This window comes from Cervus canadensis, chromosome 6 (assembly GCF_019320065.1).
Source record: "Cervus canadensis isolate Bull #8, Minnesota chromosome 6, ASM1932006v1, whole genome shotgun sequence".
Lineage (NCBI taxonomy): Eukaryota > Metazoa > Chordata > Mammalia > Artiodactyla > Cervidae > Cervus > Cervus canadensis.
The window spans coordinates 75,978,084-75,999,056 of NC_057391.1; the positions used below are offsets into that span (position 1 = coordinate 75,978,084).

At 38.9% G+C, this 20,973-nt stretch overlaps 2 protein-coding genes across 2 annotated transcripts in view; one reads left to right on the forward strand and one right to left on the reverse strand.

The window, feature by feature from the left end:
- Positions 1 to 6,089: 6,089 nt before the first annotated feature.
- Positions 6,090 to 19,053, reverse strand: ERH (ERH mRNA splicing and mitosis factor). The gene is made up of 4 exons (XM_043472388.1): positions 18,667 to 19,053; positions 15,146 to 15,233; positions 10,409 to 10,529; positions 6,090 to 6,593 (listed from the first exon to the last, which is right to left on the reverse strand). Exons 1-4 carry the CDS (start codon positions 18,667 to 18,669, stop codon positions 6,491 to 6,493), a joined length of 315 nt encoding a protein of 104 aa, XP_043328323.1. The 5' UTR covers positions 18,670 to 19,053; the 3' UTR covers positions 6,090 to 6,490.
- Positions 19,054 to 19,103: 50 nt separating this feature from the next.
- Positions 19,104 to 20,973, forward strand: part of SLC39A9 (solute carrier family 39 member 9) — a 42,193-nt gene continuing 40,323 nt past the window's right edge. The window contains exons 1-2 of the mRNA XM_043472387.1: positions 19,104 to 19,570; positions 19,657 to 19,912. Of these exons, the coding sequence (XP_043328322.1) occupies positions 19,799 to 19,912 (114 nt within the window). The 5' untranslated portion in view covers positions 19,104 to 19,570; positions 19,657 to 19,798. The remainder of the gene's footprint in view (positions 19,571 to 19,656; positions 19,913 to 20,973) is intronic.

Here is a 20,973-nt window from a genome sequence, read left to right on the forward strand (position 1 = left end):
AATCTGCTGGCATATTGAGTGAAGCACTTTAACAGCATCGTCTTTTAGGACTTGAAATAACTCAACTGGAATTCCATCATCTCCAGTAACTTTGTTCATAGTGATGCTTCCTAAGGCTCACTTGACTTCACCTTCCAGGATGTCTGGCTCTAGGTGAGTGATCACACCATCGTGTTTATCTGGTCTTTTTTGTACAGTTCTTCTGTGTATTCTTGCCACCTCCTCTTAATATCTTCTACTTCTGTTAGGTTCATACCATTTCTGTCCTTTATTGAGCCCATTTTTGCATGAAATGTTCCCTTGGTATCTCTAATTTTCTTGAAGAGATCTCTACTCTTTCCCACTCCGTTGTTTTTCTCTATTTCTTTGGACTGATCACTGAGGAAGGCTTTCTTATCTCTCCTTGTTCTTCTTTGGAACTCTGCATTCAGATGGGTATGTCTTTCTTTTTCTCCTTTGCCTTTCGCTAAGGCCTCCTCAGACAACCATGTTGCCTTTTTGCATTTCTTTTTCTTGGGGATGGTCTTGATCACTGCCTCCTGTACAATGTCATGAACCTCTGTCCACAGTTCTTCAGGCACTCTATCAGATCTAATCCCTTGAATCTATTTGTCACTTCTACTGTATAATCGTAAGAGATTTAAGTCATACCTGAATGGTCTAATGGTTTTTCCCTACTTTCTTCAATTTAAAGCTGAATTTTGCAATAAGGAGTTCATGATCTGAGCCACAATCAGATCCCTGTCTTGTTTTTGCTGACTGTATAGAGCTTCTCCATCTTCGGCTGCAAAGAATGTATTCAATCCAATCACAGTATTGATCATCTGGTGAAGTCCATGTGAAGAGTCATCTCTTGTGTTGTTGGAAGGTGTTTGTTATGACCAGTGCGTTCTCTTGACAGAACTCTATTAGCCTTTGCCCTGCTTCATTCCGTACTCCAAGGCCAAATCTGCCTGTTACTCCAGGTGTTTCTTGACTTCCTACTTTTGCATTCCAGTCCCCTATAATGAACATCTTTTTTTTTTTTTTGGTGTTAGTTCTAGGTCTTGTAGGTTATCATAGAACCATTCAACTTCAGCTTCATAGGCTTTAGTGGTTGGGGCAGACTTGGATTAATGTGATATTGAATGGCTTGCCTTGGAAATGAACGCGATCATTCTGTCGTTTTTGAGATTGCCCCTCAACTACTGCATTTCGGACTCTTGTTGACTAGGAGGGCTACTCCATTTCTTCAAAGGGATTCTTGCCCACAGTAGTAGATATAATGGTCATCTGAATTAAATTTGCCCACTCCAGTCCATTTTAGTTCAGATTCCTAAAATGTCCATGTTCACACTTGCCATCTCCTGTTTGACCACTTCCAATTTACCTTGAATCATGGACCTAACAATTCCAGGTTCCTATGCAACTTTTGTTCTTTACAGCATTGAACTTTACTTCCATAACCAGTCACATCCACAACCGGCTGTTGTTTTCACTTCAGCTCTGTCTCTTCATTCTTTCTGGAGTTATTTCTCCTCACATCTCCAGTAGCATATTGGGCACCTACTGAGCTGGGGAGTTCATTTTTCAGTCATATCTTTTTGCCTTTTCATACTGTTCCTACGTTATCTCATGGAAAGCAGTGTGGTATAGGAAATTTTGCTCCTCAACATGTAGGCACATGGGAGTTTGTTAAAAATATGGAATGTCAAAGTCCATTTCAGACCTAAATCTGCACTTTAGCTGCACATTTAGGTGTAAGAACTCAGGTGTGCAACATTCAGAATGAGAGGTAGTGCCAACACATCAGAATCTCCCAAAAAATTATCTCATATTTTTGAGTTGTTATTAAGTGCTTGTTTAAGATTATGTCTCTTGGTAAATTTATCCTTTTATAATTTTAAAAACAGCCCTCTTTGTGCCTGGTAACATTCCTCATTATGATGCTTGCTTTGTCTGATACTGCATCTATGTCAGTTTCTTATGCTTAGTGTTTGTATGGAATATCTTTCCCCATCTTTTTAACTTATCTGTGTTTATCTTTCCCCATCTTTTTAACTTATCTGTGTTTATATATATATGTATGTAATATTTGTTTTGGCTACACTACATGGCTTCCAGGATCTTAGCTTCCTGATCAGGGATTGAACTGTGCCTCCAGCAGTGGTAGTGCAGAGTCCTAAACACTGGAGCACCAGGGAATTCCCTGTTTTTTAATTTAAACTGGGTTGAACATGTAGTTGTGTCTTGCTTTACTGATCCAGTCTTTTAACTGAAGCATTAAGACTATTTACATTTAATGTAATTAACAGTAGGATGGGGGTCTAAATCTACCATTTTGCTATTTGTTACGTTTGACCACCTGTTCTTTGTTCTGGGGGTCCTGGAACAAATGCCTGTGGGTGAGGGAATTACTTGGGGGGTGGGGAAGCAGTCAATATCTAACTCTCCTTTTTCTCATTGGCTGAATGCTTCTAGTGAAAGTCACAAAATGTGCTGATTTGTTCTACTAAAAATACATTAACCTCCCCACACCTCCCATAGCTGTTACACTTTACCCACCATCTTTAGTGCCCTTGTATCTACTCCTCCCTTTCTCCAAGATGGTAATCAATTTTACCCTTTTAATGGATTGAGACCATCTAACACAAACCCCTTCCACCTTCTCTTTCTGAGTTTAAGCATCCAACCAGTACACCTAATCATACGTTTCAACTGGCATTGAATCTTTCATCAATTATCCTAGACATTTCCTTTACTTATATACAAGAACAAATTCTTTTAAAAAGTGAATTCCAACTGATCATTGTACTGCCACGCTTTTTCAAGTTTCCAATGAACCTTGCCTTCTCTGCTTATATTTTACCCTTACTTTTTTTTTAAATTTCCCTTACTTTTTACCTGCAAATTCAGTTTTTGTCTTCATATTAAACTAGTGAAAAGACTTTCTAAACTCCAAATCCTAAGACTTCTTACGAATTCCTCACTTTACTGAAAAATTCTCTTGACTTGGCTTCTGAGACATTTTATTCTCTGGTTTTCTAATCTGGTCTACACAGAAGAGTGAATTTAATTCTCATGATGCAAAGATTTGACAGGTTATGCCTTAAAAACCTTTAGACTATCCACAGCCTTTGAAATAAACTCTGTAGCTTCAAGTTCAAGGAATTCCAATACCAACCTTCCTGGCCTTTATGCCATATACCATCTCTCCAAAATTGCTTTCCTCAAATATTCCCAGTGCTTTACTACCTCATTACTCCTATTTTCCTGTTTTCAAAGTTTAGCCATTCTTCAAGGTCCAGCTCAAATGTTACCTCCTTCACCTCACACTTCTTAAATATTTGTGGATAAAGGATTAACAAAACTCCTTCTACTCTATGCACAAATTTACTTTGGGTTAACTTTCTCGCAGGCTTTATTTTCTTGGGCTCCAAAATCACTGTGGACAGTGACTGCATAAATTGGTAAATTTATGCCTCCACTGGTATAAATACCTGGTGGTAAGATACAGGTTTGTTTTTCTAAATGCAGTGACTCTTGTAAAAGGCACGTCTCTTGCAGCGACCTATAAGCATTGTCTATGGACAGTGGCTCCTGCTGTATACAAGGCTTCTAAGCCAGGGTAGTCCTTGCACTTACCTGTCTTGTCTCTTGCACCTGACCTACCACTTGTCTGTATGTGCAGAGAATAATTCTTAGATGGCTGTGTGAACTGCCATGAGGACTGCTCACTCCTGTGGAAGAGGAACACTTGATGATGCTGGGTTAGCAAGCTGTTTTCTGTCCTGTAAGCTTTCAAGTAAACTGGTGACAAATATGACCTACTCAGGTCTTGTGAATCCAAATATTTCTATCTTTAAAGTTCCTTTGATAGTCACCAGAGATTCATTATCTAGTTCAGTTATTTATTTTGGGGGGGCCTCATATTCCCTTCAAAAATCTTTGAGGTTAACACGTCTTTTTGTTTTCAATTAATTAATTTAGGTTGTGCGGTGCAGCATGTGGGATGGTTCCAGGACCAGGGAAGGAACCTGGGCTTCCACAGCAAAAACGTCGAGTCCTAACCACTCGGGTCACCAGGGGACACCCAAGACCATGTCTTTTTCACCTAGCAAAGTGATTTGAGTCAATGTGAACCTATTCTTTTTTTACCAGTAATAAAGGAATAATTATTTCCTATCTCAAAGGGTTGCTATAATGATTAAATAAGATAAATATGTTTCCCACGCAGTAAATGCTACGCGTAAGTGGTGGACATACTAACACATAAATAAATAGTCCCTATTCTAAAAGTATCCCTATTAAGGTAGTAATGTTTATTAAACACTTCATACATTAACTCTGATTTTCATTCCAATCTTAAAAATTAATAAAAACAATTTGATAAAGAAGTGGTCATACTGATATGAAACTGATTTCACACTAAGAAATGCCCTGCCCTCTTTCCTCCAACCCAAAGACTGGTCTGCTTTTAGGACAGTATGAAACTGTCTGCTCACCCTTGTTGAAAGTAAACAATCTATTATCATTCTCACCCCAAACAACAGGAGTAAGATATATAATCTATCCAAACATGTCATATATATATTTGTATACGCCAAAAATACCTAAGGCATTTTAGTGAGTTGCTGGAAATATTTTAAGCCAGAGAAATACAAGTTGAGTGAGACAGTTAAAATATCCCCCTTTCTAATCCTGGGACGTGTTAGATCAAACATTAAAAAAAAAGAAGCAAGCAGCACTGTCAAGAACTATTTTAGAAATTTCCAGGTATATAAAATAAGGTGGATTACAGAATATCAGGATCTTTGTTAATTTTTCTGGTATGCTTCACCTTTAGGCAGCAGTATAAAACATCACTCTATAAGCAGAAATCAAACCTGTTTGACTTGTAGTTAGAGAAAGGCCACACTCAGTACTCTGACTCTGTAAGAACATGGAACAGGGGCTATAGCTCGACCAAACCACTGAAAAGTTTCATCACAGATTCCACCTTAATAATGCAAAAAGCCTACTTCTGCTCCTCTTCTGTGTAGTAATGGAAATGGTTAAATGTATATTTCCGTATGTTTATTCCAGTCCTATTCTTTCTTAAGCTTTATAAAGTATGATTCAAAATACTGCTCACCTTCTTTTTCCTCATCACCCAACATCTAGGACCTAGATGTTTTCTTTCACATTCCTTAGAAAATCTTATTTCCTCTGTAAGTCCAACACTAAAAAACATATTTTATCAGAGACTCAAGGGATCCCATTCCCTCCAGATGTGTTCTAGAGTATTCAAAAAAAAAAAGAAATGAAGCCAAGATCATATCTGTTAGAGAAATAAAACTATATTAGACAGGCCAACTGAAAAGTAGGACAATCTGACTTACTTTTGGATCTATTTCTTTTTCTGTGAGAACATTTTTTAAAATTGGCTGATTTACAGTGAAATATTAACTACAGCTACATATATAATTTCATTCTGCATAAAACAAGCATATAAGGCCAGTCATGAAGCCTCCAAAAAACTGCCCATCTTACAGTGTGTAAAGATATTATTCGTCATTGGTGAAGTGTGATATTAGCAGAATCAGGGAATGTCTACATACTTTGACTGGAGGTACGATGGGAATGCAATGTACGTTCAAGTCACAGTATGACCATAATCTTTACATTAAAAGCAAGATCATCCTGTACTTTTCTGTGGTCCTTCCCTTACCCTTGTACAGGAGCGGTAATTAGCATTCCACTGCTGAAGGGCATTAGAAGGCACAAGGACCTTCCAGAAAAAGGACATCAGCAAGGCTAAGGAATTAACCTGGTTGCTGCTGTAGATAAACTATGTCACCAGAAAGTGTTTCATCATGTTTGCATCAGTAGGTGTAAATCTTGGAGATACAATTGAGATTCACTTACAAGAGGGAAAACTAGGAGAAATGAGGTAAAAACTCTTTAGCTTCATATAAGCCACAGGAAAACATATTCAGCACATATATAGGCTTTCTTCAACTTCATCGTGTAGCAGCCTATTGGTTTAGAAATTGATAATGCTTTGCAAGAACACCCAATTCAGATCAGAGACACAAAAAAAGTGGGAAAAAAAATCACTCGGGGAAAAATATAACTAAAGAACATTTATTTGTTTTTCACCAAGACTTTATCTTGAGGACGTAACTAAACTGCGCCTCCACTCCCCACCCCAATTTGAAGGAGGATTAGTACAGTGGATGTTATAAAGCAGGTATGAACAGTTTGAGGGACTGGAACCAACGTTAACTGACAAAAACCAACTTCCATCTAAATCATCATAAAAATGTTTTAAGTAAAAAAAAGGGGGGGAGGGGGGCAAAGGGGTTTTCAGATTGGACAAGATCATCACATTTTATCTAATACATTCAATTCTGGCTAGGGTATACCAAAATGGAAACAGGATAACTATAATACAAAACTTCCACTACAGCACACTGCACACATCTGTGTTCCAAGCCCACCCCCGTTCCCCTAATGCTTCCAAACTCAACTATTTCCCAGCTTGTTGGGCCTGTCGACGAAGGAGCACGTAGATCTTCTCTTTAATCCAATCTTTGTTATAAGGCTGGTATGTCTGGGTATCAGCTCGGTAACTGAGGAACAGAAGAATAATAAGCAAAGTTACAATGGTCAAACACCGTCATGTTTTTAAAACTGGAATTTATTAACTGTTCTAGAATGGCACAGATGTGCACATGTTCATACATGAAAATAATGAAAACGTAAAACAGCGGATTACATAACTGTTGAATTTTGTGTAATATGAAGTTTAGATCATCTAGTACAATCTCACAGCAGAAAAAGAAACCGAGGTCTAGAGATCTTAAGGTAAATGCTCACTGCATTGCACAGCTACTTCTTGATGAAGTCTGCCCAGAAACCATGTGTTCTTTCTCCTACATAGTTAACTATTCTTATGGTTCCTTCAGTGATTAAAAAATAAAAACTTTAGATTTACTATATTTACTTTGAATCAACTTAAAAAAAAAAAGAAAACCTTTAAAAATATGTTGCTGCCACAAAGATTTCTTCCCTGGAAAGTATTAACAGAAGGAAAATTTTATATACATCCAGTATTTCAGGATTTTCTTTTTCTATATTTTTTTAGGGTTTTCTTTTTAATGAACAATGCTAGAGGCTGAGAAGAGCCTGGAGTACAAGGAGTAACATCAGCAATGAAACTCTAACAGGATTCCAGGGTTTTTGGAGTACAATGCATCACTTAATAGACAACTCACTCAAGGTATGTTTAGAGGACAAAAAATAGAAATATTCCACTGACCTACAACTGAACAACTACAACCAGCTAGATTGCTGGTTAAGCAATAAATTCATTTTTTAGAGTAAAAAAACCTAAAGCTATAGTATAAAAAAAGAAGATAATAAGCAAGCAGAGATCACAGAAACACAAAGTACATCAGTGTTTCAAGGCCACGAGCACTATCATTTTTTAGGTTCTCAGCAAAAAAAATTATATACATATAACTACAAATGACAGTAAATACCTCTAAGTGTTAGAAGTGTTAATTGCTCAGTCCTATCTGACTCTTTGCAACCCCATGGACTGTAGCCCACCAAGCTCCTCTGTCCATGGGATTCTCCAGGCAAGAATACTGGAGTGGGTAGCCATTTTCTTCTTTAAGGAATCAAACCTGAATCTCCAGTACTGCAGGCAGATTCATTACCATCTGAGCTACCAGAGAAGCCTATAAAGAAGTTGCCAGCTGCTAGGTTATTGCTTTGGGCACTCATCTGAATCAACTCAATCCTATTTACAAGTCTGTGAGTAGATACAATCATTATCCCTTTTTAATAAAGGGGGAAACCAAGGCTCAAAACAGTGCAGGCAACTTATTGGCTAAGTGACTTCAGGCAAGGAGTAAAAGCTTAAACACTCCTGACCAGAGTTCTTATTGTCTGTGAACCATTGAGCTAGAAACCTATGATCCATTTTGGGGGGCGGGGTGTGGGGGTGTGGAGTTTAACTGCTTTACAACGCTGTGTTAGTTTCTGCTGCACAACAAAGTGAGTCCACTATATGTATACATATATCCCTTCCCTCTCACCCACTCCTCCAGGTCATCACTGAGCTACAATCCAATCTTTGAAGTGAAACAAACTCCGAAGTAGGAATACTTTACACCATTATCAAATTCTTCCCCTGAATGGTAAGGTCAGAATGGGGTTTAGTAAAATGCACAAGCTCTCTACTTTTACAGAACATTTGGTTTTTTACTAATGTCCTGTTGTTACAGTGAGAAATAATCTAAAAAGTAAACTCACCCTTAACTCTTCAAATTAAGAGTGACTAGGAAAATACAATTACTACATGACTATTTTAATTTTATATTCACTATCAAGTACCTCTTAAATCACATTCCCTAATCCCTTCACCCTCCTAGATTTCTTATCTTTTTCACAACCTTCAACACTTCCTCCCTCACCCTTAATTCCAAATGGTGTCTTCCTTTCTATTTTCCTGAAGTAACTAAAGCAATTAGAAAACCTCCCCAAGCTTCTATCACATCAGCCTGCGTTTCCCACTTTACTATTAATGGATTGTCCAAGATCCTATCTAAAGCCATCAATTTCTCCCTCTACTACATCATCACATTAGCCTGTCAACATACCATTATTTTTCTCACCTTAAAAACAAAATTAAAGGGGAAAAAAAGTATTTTTTCCTCTAGCTATAACCCCATTTCCCTCCTCTCCTTTTGAGTCAAATTCTACAAAAGTTGTCTGTGTTGGCAGCCTACAACTCCTCTTCTTACTAACTCACTGGAATATATAAAGATTTTACTCTAGGGCTTCCTAGGTGGCTCAGACAGTAAAGAATCTGCCTGTAATGAGAGAGACCTGGGTTCAATTCCTGGGTCGGAAAGAGCCTCTGGAGAAGGGAATGGCAATCCGCTCTAGTACTCTTGCCTGGAGAATCCTATGTAGCCTGGTGGGCTACAGCCCATGGGCTTACAAAAAGTTGGACACTACTGAGCAACTAATACTTTCACACTTTCACTTCACTCTACCAAAACTGCTCTGGAAATCATCAAAGACTTCCACAGGGCTATACCAAATTTCAATTCTCAGTCCTCATTCATTTGATCTACCAAAAATATGAAGTATCAAAACTTTTGAACGGGCTGGTCCACCAAATTCATCTCCCTCTACTCTCCTCGCCCTCCACTTACTCTTCTGCAGCCTCACAGGCTTCATTTTACACTGATTTATTCACTGTGCAATCCTCAGTGCCTTGGAACACATATGGTACATTAACTGGCACTCAATAAATACGTTATATGAACATGTATGTCTATTTCTGTGTCAGGCAATAAACACATCAACTATAAACATTATAAACCAATACAGCATGATATATATATAGCTCTATTGGCCTCAATAGTTTTTTGAGTATTTATATCAAAATAATCATAATAAAATTATCACACTTTATAAACACATTTCATTAAAGACCAGAACTGTATCACTTAAATACTCTGAATAAGCAGAGCAAAATAACTATATCTGAAACACAATGAAGAGGTGAAGAAAACTGAACTCAAAAATTCCAAGGAAATGCTTATTTTCACCTGGATCTTTTGTGAGACAGCAAGTCCAGACTTGGTTCCAGTGCTGAAACAGGAAGTGCCTCAGAGTAGGACCTATATGTTTTTCACGACTGAAAAATATTTTTTTCTTCTAGCATAGTGTCTGACACATAATAAATATGCCTAGTGACTGAAGCTCTCATTATAAGGTACTTCCATTTTCCTCTGTAAAATTCACTGTACTTAATACTCGGTCTCTCCAACAATGCTGAGAAGATGGAAGTATTATAGATTCACACGCTCCTTGGTAACAGTGGTGATAAGTAATTACTGATATAACTTAAAATAAGCATAATGTTAGGGGAAAAAAATTAATTTGACAAAACTCAGAGAATAGAAAAGGTAACTGTCAAAAAAACAAACTCACTCATTCTAACATACCAAAATACACATGATCAACATTAGGTGGAATTAAAATTAAATTCTATTTCAGTCCTACATATCTTTTAAAAAAATCATGAAAACAGAATAATCTTAAGTTTTAATTTAAAGCTAATTGCTTTAGGATAAAGACTGTAATTGGGAAAAAACTAAGTAAAAGATTATTTAGTTTAAGGAACAAAGTTCTCGGTTCAAGGTGGATGCACACTAACAGCGTCAATTAGCAAAATTCATAAGATTTTCTTGTGCCTTCAGCTTTATGTTGACAATGTATGAGCCACGTGCAGAAGAAATTACTACATCACAGGCAAAACACAAAGATCTGTGTCATGCAGAGTGAGCTCCTAATAGCATAAATCACCTCAAACAAACAAACAAGGTAAAAACACAATTTAAGAGATATGGTGGCTAATACTTACACAAGGCAGCTGAGGTCTGCCAGGTCATCAATAAAATCAAACAACTGACTGATATCATATGTGATAGAGGGGCTGTTGGGATTCATTCTCTTCAGATGTTCTTCATACATTTTACAAACACCTAAGAGAGGGGAAAACCAAGATCGTACAATTTATGAACTTTAGATATGAGTAGTGTTATGTGCTTATATCACAATACTTTGTCCTACCCTGTACATATAGGTCTTTGTGTACCTCCAAATTGATTTCATAAATTTCCTAATAAAAAGTAACAGTCAAGCACAGAATTATCAAAAGCTATCTTAATAAAGCTTGGTTCAAGACACTGTGATCAGAAGTATCACTTATGAGTTCCTGAATAGAAAGGGTGAATGGAAAGGAAATAAAAACCAGGAAAATCAATTCATTGTGACACTGACCCACAGCTGCCATTATACTTAGTGGCAAAGGACAATGCTTTCCCATTCAGACTAGAATACCTGCTCTTGTCACTTGTATCACGTAACACTGCACTGGAGGCTCCAGTAAGGGTGATTTGGCAAGGAAAAGAAGTAATTGGCATTCACACTGGAATGGAAGTAGTGTACCTATCTCTATAAATGTATACAGAATTGTATACAGAATACCTTAAGGAAACTACAAAACACAAACTATTAGAACTAATAAATCAGGGTGGTAAGACTGCATGATGTAAAATCAATATACAAAAGTCTATTATATTTCTATACCTCAACAATAAAAATACTGAAAATGAAATGAACATCAAAAAAGAATAGAATTCTTATAAATAAATTCAATAAAAGAGACATAAGATACACTGAAAACTGTAAAATGTCACGGACAGTAAAGATTTAAATAAACAGAATGCTATCTCAAGTTCACAGACGGGGTGACTTAAGAGTAATGGAACAGAAACAGGAGTCCACAAATAAACCCTCACATTGATGGTCAACTGTTTTTCCAAAAGGATACCAAGACAAATCAACAGAGAAAGAGTATTTTATCAACAAAGGGTGCTAGGACAACTGTACACTGATACGCAAAAGAAGAAACTTGGACCCCTCTCACACCATGTATAAACAGTCACTCACAATGGCCCAGAAACTTAAATCTAAGTCAAAATTATAAAACTCTTGGAAGAAAATGTAGGCACAAATCTTTGTGACTTTGGATAAGCTTCTTAGATAGGCTGGACTTCATGAAAATTTAAGCCTTTTGTACTTCAGAGGACACTATCAAAGAAAGTGAAAACACAAGCCACAGACTAGAAGAAAATCTTTGCAAAACATGTATCTAATAAAACAGGGGTCCCCAACCTCTGGGGTTGAATGCCTCATGATTTGAGGTGGAGCGGATATAGTAATAATAATAATAGAAATAAAGTGCACAATAAATGCAATGTTCTCAAATCATCCCAAAACCACACACACACACCAATCCTCCACGGTCCATGGAAAAACTGTCTTCCACGAAACTGGTCCCTAGTACCAAAATGGTTGGGGACCACTGAGATAAATAACTATTATAAAAAATATACAAAGAACTCCTAAAACTCAACAATGGGAAAGCAAACAACTCAATTAAAAAATAGGCAAAAGATGGGAACAGACACCTCACCAGAGAAGATATACAGAAGGAAAATACGCATTATGAAAAGATGTTCAACATCACAACATGAGGAAATTGCAAACTGAAATGAGGTGTCACTATATATCTATTAGGATGGCAAAAAAATTCAAAACACTGACAACGCCAAATGCTGCCACAGGAACTGCAGGGAATGCAAAGGGATACAGCCACATGTGAAGACAGCTTGTCTGCTTCTTACAAAGCTAAATACAGTCTTACCATATGATCCGACAATCACACTCCTCAATATTTACCGAAAGGAGCTGAAAGCTTAGGTCCACACAAAAACTTACACAGGAATGTACATGGCAGCTTATTTACTGACAAAACCCGTAAGCAACCAAGATATCCTTCAACAGGTGATGGATAACCAGACTGTGCTATACCCATACAACGGAGTATTATTCAACAACAAAATGAAATGAGCTATCAGGCCGTGAAAGACATGGAGACATCTTAAAAGCATATGACAGAGGACGAGATGGCTGGATGGCATCACCAACGCGATGGACCTGAGTTTGAGTAGGCTCCGGGAGTTGGTGATGGACAGGGAGGCCTGGTGTGCTGTAGTCCATGGGGTCGCAGAGTCAAACACGACTGAGCAACTGAACCGAACTGAAGTGAAAGAGCTGATCTGAAAAGGCTACATACTATAATTTCAACAATACAATATTCTGGAAAAGAGGAAACTATGAAGACATCAAAAAGATCAATGGTTGCTGTTTAGGGGCGAGATGCGTGAGCAGGTGAAGCACAGGGGATTTTCAGGGTACTAAATGTTAGATACACGTCTTTGCACATGTCAAAGTCCATAGAATGTTCAAAGCAAAGAGTGAACAGTAATGCAAACAAGACTTTAGTCAATAATGTATTAGTACTGACTCTACAATTCTAACAAATGTACCACACTAACACAGGATGTAAATAATTGGGAAAACTGGGAGGGGGCAAAGCAGGGGTTATGACAATTTTCTAATCAATTTTCCTGTAAACCCAAAACTACTCTAAAAAAAACTAAACCTATTAATTTTAAAAAAGGGACGAGGGGAGGGAAAGCTCTGTATTCCAGATGAATATTAACTACTATAACAAAGAAAAATAAGAAAGTAAGAAAATTACCATTTGACAACCACCATGTGAGAACTGATTCCAATAATTCCATTTTAACTTTTAAAATGGAAAATAAACCACCATTTCTAATTTAAAAAGAAAAAAAGAGCTAGAAAGCCACAAAAAGGCATGGAAGAAACTTAAACACATTGCTAAGTGAAAGAAGCTAGTCTGAAAGAGCTATATGTCAATGATTCCAAATCTATGACATTCTGGAAAAAGCAAAACAATGGAGGTGGCAAAGAGACCAGTGGTTGCCAGGGGGCAGGGAGTGAGGTGAAGAGGGATGACTAGGGGCAACACGGAGGATTTTTAGGGCAGTAAGAATATTCTCAACATTACAGTATGACACTGTAATGGTGAATACACGACATTACACATTTGGCAACACCCACAGCACTGCACTACACAAGGAATAAATCCCAAAATAAACTATGGACTGTATTCTGCTTCAACTGTAACAATGAACCATACCTCATATTCTATCTTTTTTTTGGGGGGGGGTGGCGGCATGCAGGAACCTTAGTTCCCTGACCAGGAGAACCTGAGCCCCCTGCATTGGAAGCAGTATTAACCACTGGACTACCAGGAAAGGTGTCATTAACAGGGGAAACTGGGGATAGGGAGAAGTACATGGGAACCCTCTGTACTTTCTATTCAATTTTCCTTTAAGCCTAAAACTGCTCTAGAAATTAAATGTATTCTTTTTTAAGCTCAGTTCAGTTCAGTCGCTTAGTCGTGTCCGACTCTTTGCGACCCCATGAATCGCAGCACGCCAGGCCTTCCTGTCCATCACCAACTCCCAGAGTGTACTCAAACTCATGCCCATCGAGTCGCTGATGCCATCCAGCCATCTCATCCTCTCTCGTCCCCGTCTCCTCCTGCCCCCAATCCCATCAGGCTTCCCTAAAATCAGCAAAGGTTAGTTAAGAGTACTGCAGAATCGAAGACCAAACATGGTAATATAGATAAAGCAACAATCTAGAGTGTGTGCACAAAGTCTACCTTAATGGCAAGTAAGTCTATCAGCAGAGGAAGGGACTTGAGAAGAGAAAAGAACACAAGCTTTGCTCATCTTTAAAAATTAGAATAGCATCTGAGGAGCCATCTCTGATACTATGAGTAGCTTTTTGTCCCGCCAGAGGTCTACCCACCATCGGTTTTAAGAAGAGATTTTTTAAGCCTAATCCAATTAGCTTCAGATAATTGGCAATTCCAGGGACAGGCCAGCAGCAAATTTTATATTCCTATAAAATCTTTACAGTAAGAGGTGAAGAATGTGCAATTTGCTAGAAAGGGTGCAGGGTGTACACAAGTGGTTTACTGGATGTGATGATCTAATGATGTAATGAAAGGACATAAGGATGAATCCAGTTTGTGATGATCCAATCTATGTGCTCTCATCTAATGGTTTACTGGGGGTTAATACCTCCCTTCAGGGTGGTGCCAGCTTATCAAATGTACAATAAATTATACTGATTTGGTTCCATTTGCTTTTATTCACTGAGCTAATTTTTTATTTCTTAACATTCTGATGGACTGTTACCTTAGCTTTTAATGTTTGTTTAGTAATTAGACTATTAGGTTGTGTAGGCACTATTAGGTTTCTCAAGCCTGTCTTAATAACTCTATCGAGTTTAACTAGACTATATAAGGAATACCTGTAAAATATTTACCCAGCACAGTAACAAAATAACATATAATAAATAAAGAATATTTACAAAATAAGCAGAGGCCTGGGAAAGTCACTATACATATGAGCTTGATTCTAAAAAGTAGAAATAACAGTGAATGTCAGGGTAAACAAACTCAAGACAACTGAGAGTCTTAGCACTTACCACTCTCACCCTGGGAGCAAGCGTAGACCAGCTGGTGTGGATGCTAGCTAGCGTGGGAGCCAGGAGACTCTATAGCCCATCCCACCTCCAGCCCCCAACCCCTCACCACCCCCAAAACAAAGTCAATGATTTCTACCCCTTGATTAGTGTTTAAACTCACCTTCCATACACTCATTCACAGATTCATAGTCAGCGTAAGTTCTGCCTTCTGGCCTCTTGGTAGGCTGTACCAGCAAGATGGTGTGAGACTGCAGAGGGAAAAGTGATTTCAATGTAAGTTTCTAACTCAGTATTTGAGAAATTCATAGTATGGGATAAAATCTCCATTCACCTCACAAATTATCATTGGTTATTAAAACACTATTAATTAGGGGGATCTTTCTGCAATATTGATGCCTCTGCCCAAGTGCAGCGCCAGAAGCTGGATTCACAACTTTTCTGTAAGGTCTCTTAGTCTCCCAGTTCTTAACAACTGCTGTCTCAAACTCTTATTGCACTTACTGCCTCTAAGTTCTCAGCATAAACTACCCTGTACTGTTTTTTCTCTTTTGCACCTTTCTTCCCAGCCAGATTGTAAACCTGCTTAGGTGTTCTATCTCCATTGGTCACTCTAATCCCATTAGGTTCCTAATGAAAACAGATATGGGTTGATGAAAGGAGAAAAAAGGAAAACACTGTAATGATTACAAGCACTTTATCAATCTATGTTTTTTCTAACTTTAGCATTACAGTGAAATCACATCTTATCCAGAGATTAGACTCAAACATTAAAGGTGTAAGATAAACTGGCAATATAAAATTAGTATATACAGTTAACGTTACCCTAGAAAATCCATTAAATTATTCACCCAGTAGGTGACTCACCATAAGGGGCTGTGTTATACTAAAATATTGTATTTTTAAGAACTAGAATCACAAAATAGCTAGAGGATATGACATAGGAAATGTGAATATGCCTAAACATCAGCAGATCCTTTCATCTTCCATCTCACCCTCATTGGGGAGCATGCTTTTGTTTGTGGGTCTATTTCAGGGTTTCTCAACTCTGGCACTATTGCATCAGGGGCTGGAAGATTCCTTGTTGCAGAGGTTGTCCTGTGCATTGAAGGATGGCAGTATTCCTAGCCTATTCCCAGTAAATACTAGTAGCACCTGCACTCCCATGCCCTCCTCCCAACGTGTGACAACTAAAAATATCTCCAGAACATTGGTCTGTTCAAAGTATAACCCCTTCCGTTTTTTTTTTTTTTTTGCCAAGTGTGTAAGGTTCACTAATTAAATTCAAATATGATGTAACCTCACTGTAAACCCAATGCTAAATCAAACTATTTATAATCTTCAGGAGATGGTGAAGAACAGGGAAGCCTAGCGTTACAAAGAGTTGGACACGACTGAGTGACTGAACAACATATTCTTCTCTTTTGCTGTACTAGTTTTTAATAAAAAACAAACAAACCTCTTAAGGACAGGAACTAAATGTTCCGAAATGATCAGACTTTTTAATGACCAACAAACTGCAACTGAAATAGCTGATATGGAGAGTTTCTGAATAAGCACTGCCCCCGCCCAAACAGTTCTTTGAACACAATGTGAAAAACAAAGGAATTTATCATACTCCTCCCTCTCCATCAAGAAGTGAGTCATTCTGATGAAAAGTTTGAGAGGATCTGAGATAGAACTTGATGACAAGAGATGAAAAGTAATTCTGACCTATAAAGACCTGAACACAACCAAGGCCTTTCTTAATAGTGATCAAAAGTCAGAGAAAACAGAATGTTAGATTACTGGTTATTTAAAAACCACCAATAGTTTCAATGGCTCATATGGTGAGAAGAAAAATGACCTTATAGAAACTATACTAACATTCCTGTAAGAGGACCTTTCCCACATACTATCCAGACCAGTTGCTACTATATTAATTTTCTTCTTATTCTAATAAGGACCAATTCACTTAAGAGTAAAGATATGAAAATGGCTATACAGTATGCTGCTTTTTATATTTACCCTTAAAGTGAACCTGAACAAAGTTTACTATTTTTAATACTTACTGCCCAAAGAGAAGGCTTAAAAATTAGGAACAAGGAATGACTAAATTTACAAAACTGTAAACAAAATTATCAGATTTTTCCTTCTTCTAAACAGATTTGGTCCAGCATTCCTTAGGTTACTCTTTCTTAGGGGAATGACCAGTAGTAAATAAAAATATAAATACATACAGGAATATATATATCTATTGATATTTGCCACAATAGAAAAATAACACTGTGAAACCTAAATCAAGAAAAGTTATGCAGAATTATCTTAATAATATCCTATTCTCTGTTTACTAAGCAGTTATGATTCACTCTAATGAAGAGTTAATCTGTTAATCTGTTTTTAAAGTCTCACAAACATGAACCCTAGGAACAAGTCAGTCATTCTGTTACAGAAATGCTACAATACATACAATTGGTTCTTGAGTTTTAAATGCATCTCTCAAACTACCAAAAAAGAAAGGAAGGAAGAATAAAAAAAAAAGAAATTGAACCAATATTTAAGACTTTTGAACCAGTATTCACTTTAAATACAAATTCCAATTTTCAATTCTACATGAAATGATATATCACTGATAATTGCTCAATGATAATAGGGTGTTCATATTAACTGCTGTCATATCCCCAGATTTTAATCTAAGCATTTAAAAATAATACCAAATAAAGACAGAGAAAGAAGGAAACTCCGAAGTGAAATGACTTGCTCAAGGTCACACTGCTAGTTAAGACAGGAACTGGAAACCCAATCTCCTAATTCCCAGTCCTCCTTGGGAGACTATGTTGGGTCAAACACTGGCCTATCTCAATCCAGAAAACTACAACCTGAAAAAGTTCCTTGTTAACAACAGCTGCATGATCTGTTAATCTGCAGCAACCAGAAGACGAAAATTGAAGTGTGGAAGCAAGCACGATTCCTTGGAATCCTCGTGAGCATCTCCTTTTTGCAGATTACAAAACACAGACACACAAGCCAAAAAACAACCCTTCCCACCCATTCTACTTAGATTCTAAGTAAAGTGGACCCTGAGCTGAATCTATCTTTTCAACTTCCAGACCCAAGAGACTATAAATAAAAGGTAAGCACGGGATGGGTGGCTGGAGGGGGTTAAAAAAAAAAAAAAAAACACCACCAAATCGGCCCCTACAGGCCTTAGAAACGAGGGAAAATGTATTTTTTCAAAAAAGGCAGAGCCCAGAAAAACAAAAGGGAATATGGTCGGAAAAGCACGCTACAAAGCAAAGATGTTCCCTCCCGGCCCACACGGGGGATGCAGTATTCAATCTGTCAGCTTCGAGACGGGATTGTCAGACATCCCTCGGCCATTGTTCCTATAGTAGGCTGGGGCGTTTGGAAGGAAAGGGAAGCACCCCCACGCCTGCCTCTACCAAGCAGCAATCGGAAGAAAGAGCAACCTCCGCAACGCACGCCTCGCCCGAGCCAGCAGGCGGGCGCGCAACCGCGGGGCGGACCCGGGATCCGGGGCCTAGCGCCAGGCCCAGTGTCTCCGCGGCGGGAAAGAGAAGGGTCGACTCACAAGCTGGAGTGCTGAGCGGCAGCACGCTAGCGCTGGATGGGGTGGGGAGATGTATGGGCGGGGGTCGCCCCGGGGGGGTTGGGGGTTCGGGAAGCCGGTTAGGCATTTCTCACCATCGCGCCAAAGTCTCCCGCTGCAGCCGATGCCGACTCCGCCGCCGCACACGAGCTTACCCGCAACGCCGCCAACAGCCAATCCCCGCGAGAGGAGCAGCCGGAAATCGTCAGAGGCGCACCGCGAAAGAACCTTTCGGACCATAGAGACTCACAGATTTCCGGCAGCTAGAGCAGAGAGTGACTCTGTTTCAGCCATTTTGGATAAGGGAAAGGAAGCACACAGGGAACGTATCGGAACTTGAAAAAGGAGCACTTTTTTCGAGACACAGTCTTCGGTACTCGCGTTATTAGACGCGCGGCTAAAGTGATCACCGGTATAGACAGTGACACAAGCCATCTTTCAGTGGCCCCACTCAAAAATGGCGGCGGTATAAGAACCCTGGGGCATAGATCGGTTGTAACCCCGGAAGTACCCTTCTAAAGGAGGGGGCTGTAAGGCAATCCGGAAGTGGATGTAATGAAGAGGTGCCACTTGGCGGCCATGGCAGCTGTAGTATCGGTGTCTCCGGGTCAAGGCCCCTCGGAGTGGAGTAACATGGGCAGCACTGGGTATAGGGTAGAGACAGCTTTGTATCAGCTTCACTGCTGAACCCCACGACCCGCCATTACCGGCCTGCAGGACTCCTTTCCTCACTCTAGACTCGGAGGAGAGTTTGGCGTGATTGGTGGGCTGGTCCCGGACCTGGGGGGGCGATCACCTGCGGGGGTGCCCCAGGGAGATAGGGGAGCAAGGAGAACGAACGAATTCGCTTGGGGTTTCGTCCTTTTCTTGCTGCCATCGGGAACATTGCTTGTGGAGGAAGTAGGCCCATTGTGCTGCCCGTATTCCGACGATTGAACCAATAGCTCCTTCGTATAGTTTCCCGTTGACTTCTCATCTCTGTTAACCCATGGGAATCCAGTGAGTGGTATATGAAAACTTACGGGCTGGGACCTAAGATTGCTGAAAGTTGTTTCTAGTATCAGCAAAAAGGGGGTTCTTTACAGGTACGTTCAAGAGAGCAGTGTCTCGTGAACGCATCTGCCTGTGGGGAGGACGAAAGAACCGGAAAGTCCACCTGTTCTTTTGGAACAATCACACGTGTTTAAGGACCTGAGCTCCCGAAAAATTATAGACTAGTGGTATTGGATGAATAAAGAAGGCAGAATGGATGATTTCATCTCCATTAGCCTGCTGTCTCTGGCTATGTTGGTGGGATGTTACGTGGCTGGAATCATTCCTTTGGCTGTTAATTTTTCGGAGGTAAGCGCTCAATTTTCTGTGTTCTATCATCTGTCAGGATGGCAGCTAGGAAGTAGTGACAGTTAAAAGGGAAGCTGCTTCCCCATTTAATAGCAGAGCTAAAGGTCTTCTTAAGGATGACTATTTTCAGAAGATGCAAAACATTTAATAATAGAAACAAACCATTTCTTTAGCACAAGTTCTTAACGGAGAGGGATAGGGGCGGGGAGTGGTGGATCCACTGAAGATCCTTGGATACTCTGAACTTCCTGAAATTGCATACCAAAATTTGGGGCTCTACATTTTCCAGGAAAGACACCGTAATGTTATTTTAATACCCAGAAGTTTCAAAGAATCAAGGTTCTGGATGGCTGTCAAAATATACATGAAGAATATTGTTTGTTCATATGAGTTGAAATCAGTATAATTTCTTTTTGGGAAAATCAGGCATAGCTTTTCGGTAAAAGGTTTTTTGTGTGGTTTTTTTTGTTTTTTTTTGTTTGTTTGTTTTTTTGATACCTGTAATTAGAATGAAATAAGGAAAAAAACTGGATTGTTCTTAACTCAAACTTCCTTTTAAAGGAGAACATTGGATAGGTTTTTGAAGTTGTTTTCAGATCTATTTGTTTAGAAATGAATTTTTTTGTTAATATGGTTTGACATTTTGTTTTAATTTCTTTGGTTCTTTATTATCACTTGAACGAACATTAACAGGGAAGAAAGATGAAAGCATTGTTCAGTGAAAGTGCAGATGGATTCTTTGGGCTGTTGTAAGGAGTTCACAGCTTGCACAGTGCTCAAAGATTGGGGGAGGAAAACTACTGCATTCAGGATTTCTTAAGTATACCTTGATGTTCGACAGTAAGATAGTTTCACTGTCAGTCCTGAAAGTGCTTTCAAAGAAAAGGAAAGTGGAGAATGGTCTGAAGTAAAGGAAAGGTATAGATGAGCTGTGAGGTAGGCCTTGAGTTAACCTGAGGGACGAGAAGGCATTGGTGGTAAAGAAACTAGCCTGTGGGTGAGAAAAAATTTGGGACTAGGCGTTATGAGTGTGAGAAATAAACCCCACAGTCAGATAGAAG

Bases quoted from the DNA above. Each gene is read 5' to 3' on its own strand.
- ERH (XM_043472388.1), bottom strand. The intron at 10,530-15,145 runs GTGAGTTTAAAC...CCCCTCTCTTAG, and splicing joins TGTGAATGAGTGTATGGAAG to GTGTTTGTAAAATGTATGAA. The intron at 6,594-10,408 runs GTAAGTATTAGC...TCTGTTCCTCAG, and splicing joins GCAGACCTCAGCTGCCTTGT to TTACCGAGCTGATACCCAGA.